This window comes from Perca fluviatilis, chromosome 16 (genome assembly GCF_010015445.1).
Source record: "Perca fluviatilis chromosome 16, GENO_Pfluv_1.0, whole genome shotgun sequence".
Classification (NCBI taxonomy): domain Eukaryota; kingdom Metazoa; phylum Chordata; class Actinopteri; order Perciformes; family Percidae; genus Perca; species Perca fluviatilis.
Window position 1 is genome coordinate 24,098,870 of NC_053127.1, and position 9,022 is coordinate 24,107,891.

A 9,022-nucleotide genomic window follows, 5' to 3' on the forward strand; every position below is an offset into this window, starting at 1 on the left:
AAATAGCCTAGCCTACTATTAACATGCAAATATTTTACATTTCAACATTTCTGCTGGACACAATCACTGAAACGCCCATTCTCGATTTATGGGAACAGGTTTAAAGTTTCCACACAGTTTCCACTCTTTTGTGACAGTTCACATGTTATGCTTCCCCTGACATTAACACATTTCAGACAGTAGCAATTGCAAGCTGGAAGCATGTAGAAATAAACATAGCGCAGTGGTTAAACAAACAGTATTACAAATGCATAATGCAGTGTCAAGCAAGCATGCAAGCTGTTGTAGTGCTCTTGAGCATGACACAGATCACGTCACAGTTTCACGCATCACAAGCAGAATCATCCTAAAGAGATTATTAATCCATTTTATAAACACAGAGTATGTTACAACAAAGAACACATGGATGGTAAGAACGGACACAACACAAGGCTAAGTGGAGTTTAAAAAAAGGAGATCACACATATACCGACAGAATATTTATTTAGAAGTAAAAGTGACCGTCTGTCAGGCTTATAGTTGCTGTTGTACATGAAGACAAGTAGATCTTGCATTTATAACTCGATATTGTACCAAGGCCTTGTTTCTAGTTCTAATACAGTAGGTCTCATAATAATACTTGGACCTGGAAATTTGAGTCACTATATAAATACAATCAAACAACACCCTTCACCAGTCATTTCTACAACACAGCCAAGAACAAGTCATATGGGTCCAAACCTGCAAATGAAAAAAGAGAAGGAGGAAAAGTTAAGGAACATTCTGTTTATTTACATTGAGTAATAAACTCATTTTGCCATTTTGTAGAATGCACTGTGCTAAAAAACGTATGTGACACAAAATGACACAAAGCGCCCCAGATTTTTTTGTGTTCCATGTCTGTAGCTAAATCGTGAGTTGTACTGTTGTTAATGCCTACAAATCGATTTGTATACCACCAAGTAAGGTCTGCAATGTTACATCCACATGAATCAACATCAACATAAGCTTGAGAATAAAGCAACAACACCAGGGACAGTTTTTGTTGCCTGCATTTTGGTCAATTCTCTCCTTTGGTCACTGGTTAATGGTTAATGGTTGTATGGATGTGTAGAGTTCAGAGGGTCGACTGGACACTGCATGTGTTTGCCAAATAACACTGATCAACCTGGGTAAATTTTGTATATGCACACCCATGTGTAACATGACATGTATGCATTTACAGCTTGAGGTGGATTTTAATTGCTTGGTTATTTTTTAAGCATGCTGTTGGCATTCAGGGACTGGCTCAGTGGTTTGCCTCCAACCTCCAAGACCGATCAGCCTGTTACAATTGATAAGGTGTCCTATTCCTCTGCACCCATCTCCCATGGAGTAACACAATGCTCCATATTTAGGCCCTATTTTATTTTCCTTGTATAGGCCTATGCTTCCCTTGGGGTCTAATAATAATGGTGTCTTTTATCAAGTGGCATGCCTTATATATGTCACACCTGTTTTTTCTTTAATCTTTATTTCAAACTCAACATACACATCAAAAGAAAAAAATAGAATCACTTACAGATGAAGCGTTGAAAAAAAAAAATTGAACAAATCTAACGTCAAATAAATAAATGAAGTAGAAATAAATACATTAATTGTTTTGACAGCTTTTTTGTTTTGTAAGACGGAGAAATCGTTGAGAGTATGATCATTTCCTTCATAAATACAAATAATTTATTTGAGAATGGAATTTGATTAATACATAAAATTGCATTAACGTCTTTGTCATAATCATAAACTACTACATTAAGCCAAATCTGAGAGAATGTTGTCAACTTATATCTCTACATCTTACATGTAAGGTCATCCTTCTAAAATCCTGAGACATAGGCCTATTAATAGTAAACAATTAATCTAAATGTAAGCTACTTTTATCAGTATTTGTATCAGTCATGTGGAACTCAACAGTCTGGGGTGGAGTCTTATGCGGATCTGGTTCAATTTTTAGTTCAGATCATAGACTGTTAATATTAATAATATACAGTATATGGTTCAGAGTGACAAACAACCATGTTCACATCTTTTTAGCATATACAACTGTTGTAATATTGATCATAAAATGTAGAGTAGATATGATCTATAATTTAAGGGTGTTGATGAGAAGATGACTAATTTCTTTTGTTTGTACTTTAAAACATAGCCTATATTATTCCATTCAAATGGCAACACCTAGAAATCCTGTGTTTTCTACAGTAAAGGAATGCAGCATTTGATTTAACGTGACCATGATGCATTGCGATCAGCTGACACAGCGGGCTCGGATCAGAGATGGGCATGGAGACAAGATGAGCCCCGAGTGGAAGTGAGAGATTTTAGTCATACAGCAAAGATGCCGGCAGTGCTGTACGTTGTCTAACTTAAAGATACACAGTCCCACTCATAGGTATCTTTCTCCATAACTGGTGGTCCAAAGCCTATTGAAATTATCTCAAATAACGGAGAATAATTTCGTTGTTTAGGAATCCAAAGTAAAATGCTGTACAGTTTGTCGCATTTCAAACCAACCATCCACCCATGATTCATTGCGGGAATAGTTATTTAGTTTTTTTTTGCCCTGTGGTTGACCTCTCAGGAAAGAATATCTGTGTGTCGGCCTTAATAACCTTCATCAATTAGCAACACAAGAAGTAAGTGTTTTTGGTTTAGGCTACAGACGGTTAGCTTATGGCATTGAGAAGTTTGGGAATTTATGCAACCAGTGAGGAATGGCTACCCGACAGGCGACTCTCAGGGTAAAATATCTCCAATCATATTCCTAGTCTCCCTTGCCTGACCAAGAGTGATAGAGAAAGACAATTTTTTCAAATATCTCTCTCTATGGCTCTGGACAGACCTATTTCCACAGCGCTGCGGAGTAGCTAGGTAATCTGGGTAGCTCACTGCAGTGCTCTCCAAAGGTGTTACGGTTAATGGTAGCTGATCGGCTATCACCCCCTAAAGACTCTCTGTAGTTTGCCTTCTTGACACACCTTTTGTTGTCTCGTCGTCTAGCTAGAGTCGGCTAACGGTTGCTAGCGAGCATCACCCGCTTCGACTACCCGCCAGCGGTGAAGTAAAATTAGGGCAAAAATAGTTACTCTGAAGCCGAGGGAGCCGAGAAGTGACGGCCGACACCCTGCCAGGTAGCTAGTTGGTCTTGTCAATTAAGAAAAAAAAGAATTACTGAAAATGTTCATGTTAACTACGGGCGTGTCAAACGTTAGCTAGCTAGCTAGCTAGTATCAGAGATGCAGCCATAACAGCAGGCTAGCTAACAAGCTAACGTCAGATGAGCAGTAACCTAACGCTAGCGGGTTCAATGCGATATGCTCTGTGATCCATAAGCATTGAAAGCGAAAGCAGCATCTATCCGTATTAGGCCAGTCTGTCTGCCGCTGAAACGTTAAGCTGCTGCATCACAGCAATGGTTTCTGCAAGCTGGTGCTGATGCTGTCCTCTTTATACCATATGACCAACCAAAACAATTTGAACCATTCCTCTTTTCATGAGAAGCGCCATGTCTCTATCTAGCTAACGTGATATATCCTATTCATGTGTGAATACGTGGTGGTGTCTCCTGTAGGATGAGTGGTGATGACTTGAACCCAGCTGCTGTGGCTCAGCCAGTAGAGGATGCACAAGGAGATGACCGTTGGATGTCACAGGTTGGTGTATTTGATTGGTAGTGTAGGAAACATTCACTCTTTATCCCCATATATCGTTTATGTTCGTCATGTATAATGCATTTCACCCTCTGGGAGATTTACATAATTTCTCTTATTCCTGGGCTTATGCTTTTTCATGGAATAAGTTACATATCATGTTTAAATTTAAGTAAACAAAAACTTGACAACAGTGAAATGCACATTTTAAATTCTCTCTCTTTCTCTCTCTCTCTCTATGTATGTATGTATGTATGTATGTATGTATGTATGTGTGTGTGTGTGTGTGTGTGTGTATGTATATATAGTTAACAGAACCTTAGATGGAATATTTAGTGGTATAGTTTCTAAATCATATAGTTTCTGCATGCTTTACGTTAGGTGTCTCTATATTAAGCTCTCAGTGCTCATACAATAAACACATCCTAACGTGACTGTTTGACTCTGCCCACTCTAATATCATACATTATAAACGTTAAAGCACCGTAAGTGTTGTGTAGAGTAAGTCACTCATGTATGCTCAAGTTATTGAAATGTAAATCCCCCCACTTTCTTAGAATTCTTGACTTTATTCTTCATGCTTTATTTGTTCATCTGCCCCTAATTACGACACATTTTATGAGGCAGTGACTACCATTGATGTTCATGATTGTGCTGTGATCCAGAGGCTAGATCTGCACAATGGCATGAGAAACTGTGATGATATTCTCAGTAATATTGTGGGGTAAAGGTTCATGTAAATGGTAATCATTATATTAGTTAGGGGTTGTGCTCTGACACAAAAAAAAGTGCTCATAAATTGTAACTATTCCCAAGACTAGTATTTCTTTCAGAGCACCACTTTAGCCAGATTGTGTAGTGGCACCTCCTGGGAGGTCTATGCAAGGTTAATCCTCAAAAGCTAATAGGACTGAGACAGAGTCTGCTTTCGTCTGACTCTGAAGGCTAACAAGTATTATCCTGATTTAAAAGACTCATCGAAACACAAAAATCGGACTCAAATGCCTAATATGTAAATGATCAAATTGTGTTGTTTTCTGTAATTGAAAAATATAATTTTTCTTTCATTTTATCTATCCTATCTTTCACATTTATGCACTACATCACAAGCTCTGTTGTGATGAGGTTTTTTTATTTTTTATTTTACAGCACACAAGATTTGTGCAGGAGTGTAAGGATGCTGAACCAGATGTGCTTTTTGTGGGGGACTCTATGGTACAGCTAATGCAGCAGTTTGAGGTGAGACAAGATGTTTATCTTTGTAAACCTGGTCATATGACTTGTCACATGGCACTAGCATCCTCATTTATTTTTTATTTTTTTCCAAATCTCAATATTTTCACAAATGACTCTACTCTAGTGTCAATGTACATACATTCATGTTGCTTCACTACTATTCCCAGGTTGGTACGCATATCATTGTAATGAATCCTGTTACTGGTCGGTGTGCTTTGCTTAGCTCAGCTTCAATAAGTTATTTGAAGTTAATCACCAGAGTCAGAAATTCTCATATGAAATGCAGATTTCTGGTTTCCTGTCCACAGGTCTGGAGGGAGTTATTCTCTCCTCTCCATGCACTCAACTTTGGAATTGCAGGGGACACCACCTGTAATGTGCTGTGGAGGCTGCAGAATGGAGAGCTGGAGAACATCTGTCCCAAGGTGAGACGAGTCTGCTAAGATCTTCAGAGAAAGACAGTTTATTGTCCAGCAAAATTTGTTATTGTGACAGGCCTAGTCACCGTGAGATAGCTTTCCGTAGCACGCAAAGTCCAACCATCAGTCGTTAGCGAAACGGAGGGTGCAGCTAACAACTCGTGCTCCATCAACGTCCGTGTTTGGTTGTATATTGAAGGGACAGATTAGTAGCCCTGTTAAAGAAACGCGTATCTAACAGTAGTTCCGCATTACATTAATTAATTTGCACGCAAGTTTTATTTATTTTTATACCGTGTATTCTCCATGTAAATTCATGTACCGAACCGAGACGCCTGTACCGGTTTGGTTCGATACGAATACATGTACCATTCCACCCCTAGTTATTACTGTATACCATGCTTTAATCACACTTCTGGAGCTTAAAATGAGGTCAGTGAAAGTAAACAAAGCGTCTGTCTGTGGTCTTTTCCAGGTGGTGGTGTTGTGGGTAGGAACCAACAATCACGAACACACAGCAGAGCAAGTTGCAGGAGGAATTCTTGCAATTGCGCAGCTGCTCACTTCCCGCCTCCCCAAGGCAAAGATAGTTGTACTGGTAAGTAGTTAGTTGAATCTCTTGTCTAATGTTGCACCTAGTTTGGTATGTTGTCATTTGACATTTAGTTTTCTATGTGGTCTTATTTTCTCTCTGCAGTTGTCACATTGAAACAAAGGATATTTTTCTATTTGAACTTTGGTTCAATATTTGGTATATATTTAGCATTGTAATTAAGAACGAGTGAAACACTGACATGTTTGTGTCTGTCAACCTTTAATGTGATGAACATCGCGGGATATAGAAAAAAAATAACCGTACTTGATGTGCAAACCAGTTGGTGTTGGTCGTCTTAACATGTCGCAGCTTTCAAATGGGTTATTTCTTCTCTCCGTTAAGGAACATGCAGGTACCAGTCAAAAGAACAAGCAGCTGAATTGTCTCCCATAAATAAGAAATGTAGTGTATGTATATCAAATATTTGTTTTTTTTGGGGGGGGCATTTTTTTCCCTTTTATTAGATAGTGACAGTGGATAGACAGGAAAGGTGGGAGAGAGATGGGGATGACACCCAGCAAAGGGCCGCAGGTTGGACTTGAACCCGGGCTGCTGCAAAGGACTCAGCCTACATAGGGCGCACGCTCCCACTGGGTGAGCTAGAGGTCGCCCCATGTATATCAAGTATTGAGTGTCTGTTTATCAGGTGGTTCAGCGAGCCTTGCAGACTATCCTTGCCCCAATTGGAAATGCTAACGATAGGCCAGTTTTAACCAACTAAAATGTAAAATATGAAGGTTTGACTCTCAACACATGGACCTTTTTAATAAATGAGAAATGTTTGTTGCCCTCAGGGTCTGTTGCCTCGAGGGGAGCGACCCAACCCACTGAGGGAGAAGAACACGGCGGTTAACGGGTACCTGCGCTCCTGGCTGCCTCGTCTGGGCCGCGCTCAACTCCTAGATGTCAGCGGGGATTTCGTTCACTCGGATGGAGCCATCAGCCTCCAGGACATGTTTGACTTCCTCCATCTGACGCCGACAGGATACCGCACCATGGCGAAGCCCCTCAGTGACCTGTTGCTTCAGATCCTGGAGGAAACGCCAGAGGAGAGACAGGTGTCGCCTGTTTGAGGGCCGTGGCCTAGCAGCACATTTATCCAGAGGTATGTCTCACCCGCTGCTGTGGGAGACGGGGGAGACATGTCCCTGGTATCTAGAGGAGGAAGGGCTCTCTCATAGGGGGAATAGGCACCCTGATGTGAGTGGGCCCAGGAAAGGGGTGTGGGATCACATTGATGAGCGGAGGGTTGGGTGTGGAGAGGTGCTAAAGAGGGAGAGAGACCTCACTACAGATGTAGACACTGTGATTTCAGTCGAAACCTCTATTGCAAAATGATTTACCAAGGTTACTGAGATCATGTGGTACTTATTAATTTTGGCCTGTGGAGAAAACGAGTGTTTCCCTCTCACCTGTGCCACGGAGATGTGATACAAATCTAAAAAAGTCCAGTGCACAACATACTCCCAGTGGGCAGAACATTATCCAAAATGTTATAATGTTATGAGTCTGACCAGTAGGCTGCAGAGCAGTGGTTCCCAACCTAGGGGTCAAGGTGTTGCATGATCATTTAAGGGAAAATATGGAACAACATATTTGTTTCTTTTTTTCTGACATTTCTCTAATTTGTTCTTCTTTTTTTCTTGCAAAACACTAAATACTTTCACCTCTTCAGGTCAAATAGAAACAATCTGAGAAGTTAAAATCACTCTTTGGTGTGGCATTGTTTCCTTTAAAGTAGAGCTGGGCAATATGGAGAAAATCAAATATCCCGATATTTTTGGCCAGATACCTCGATATTGATATTGTAGGGTTGACAATTGGTGCTTTCACAAAATAGGCACACAATGAGATTTTTGATAAATAATCATCAGTTATGTTGATATAATAACTATGTGGGTTAGGGTTAGTAATGTAACAGCTAGAACAGTCTGGTGTGTTCAGGAAATTACATCACTCTACTGTAATGCAGCCTTTAAAACCAGGAAAAGACAACACTTGTGTCATATCAGGATATTACGATATCCAAAATTTAAGACAATATCTAGCCTCATATATCGATATCGATATAATATCGATATATTGCCCAGCCCTACTGTAAAGGTCCACGAGTCAAAAAGGTTAGGAACCACTGTTAAAGAGGGGCTACTGCTGAGATGTACACTATTTAGAGTTTTGTCTGTCCAGTTCTTTATTTGTAAATACTCCGCATAACAAGGAGCACTTAGTCTGCTAAATGTTCACTTTTGATCTTGTGTGTAATAACCAATTAGATGTCTTTTGAAACTGTTAATATAAAATAGATCAGTGTATATCCGGAGAGTTAGCTACTTTTCCGCAGACCACACGTACAGCTGATCACTACTTCATTCCTGTGTCACCTAAAAACCATCACTGAACTAAATGTTCAACTCTAACCTGATTTCGGTGTTCACTGCATGCATGTTTTTAAGACGAGCCTCTGCTGCGGTGTAGAGTCAACCAACGCTTCTCTATTAAGTCAGTGAATATCAAGTCAAAATCATGTGTTCATAAATATTTATTAGTGATGTGAGGCTGTTGAATCTACTTGTCTGATAATCTACATAGGTCTTCCAAACACCGCCAACTCTGCTTATGTGCAAAACTTCTGTCACCCGGCAAGTGTATTTACATTTTACTTTTAGAATTACATTTCACCATTTTGGTCCAGATAAATCTACTGTGACATTTGATTTTAATGTGGAGTAGGTTACACAGTGTTTTGTATTGCTAGACGGAGACCTGCCAGCTTTTTAAATTGTGCGACTTCTTGACTGTGTCCTCGGTATCTGTTAAAGGACATTTTTGAAAAGAAATTTCAATGATATTGTGTGTGCACTGTTTTTTTTTTTGTTTTTTTTAAGTAGCTTTGCAGTGCAATAATGCACTTGGTTTTATTTATTTTTTACAACAAAGTACAGTTGTCACATCAGCTCCAGTCCTCCTGCTTTCACATCACCTTCTTAATTATAACATGGCTTTTCCCTTTTCTGTGTCTGTATCTCACACTAATCCATACAATTATTCATAGTCTGACACTTTGACTAGCACAGGCTCTCTCTCCCTCTCCCTCCTAAATACATGGTAAT

General features: G+C 39.7%; 1 protein-coding gene across 5 annotated transcripts; it reads left to right on the top strand.

Annotated features, from left to right (window-relative positions):
• Positions 1-2,294: 2,294 nt before the first annotated feature.
• On the top strand, positions 2,295-7,751 carry pafah1b2 (platelet-activating factor acetylhydrolase 1b, catalytic subunit 2). Of its 5 annotated transcripts, none has more exons than XM_039778176.1 (6): positions 2,295-2,364; positions 3,584-3,665; positions 4,812-4,901; positions 5,207-5,323; positions 5,793-5,915; positions 6,707-7,751. In XM_039778176.1, the coding sequence occupies exons 1-6, from the start codon at positions 2,351-2,353 to the stop codon at positions 6,983-6,985; spliced, it is 705 nt and encodes a 234-aa protein (XP_039634110.1). In that variant the 5' UTR covers positions 2,295-2,350; the 3' UTR covers positions 6,986-7,751. The 5 variants fall into 5 exon arrangements, with proteins under 5 accessions (XP_039634110.1, XP_039634113.1, XP_039634112.1 ...); XM_039778179.1 differs by lacking the exon at positions 2,295-2,364 and adding an exon at positions 2,385-2,404; XM_039778178.1 differs by lacking the exon at positions 2,295-2,364 and adding an exon at positions 2,541-2,648.
• The last annotated feature ends 1,271 nt before the right edge of the window (positions 7,752-9,022 follow it).

What these genes read in the sequence shown, in the direction of transcription:
- pafah1b2 (XM_039778175.1), top strand. Translation starts at nt 2,686, where the DNA reads ATGGCATTGAGAAGTTTGGGAATTTATGCAACCAGTGAGGAATGGCTA. An exon ending in ATGACCGTTGGATGTCACAG is followed by an intron (nt 3,666 to 4,811) that starts GTTGGTGTATTT and finishes TTTATTTTACAG; the next exon opens with CACACAAGATTTGTGCAGGA. An exon ending in TGGAGAACATCTGTCCCAAG is followed by an intron (nt 5,324 to 5,792) that starts GTGAGACGAGTC and finishes GGTCTTTTCCAG; the next exon opens with GTGGTGGTGTTGTGGGTAGG.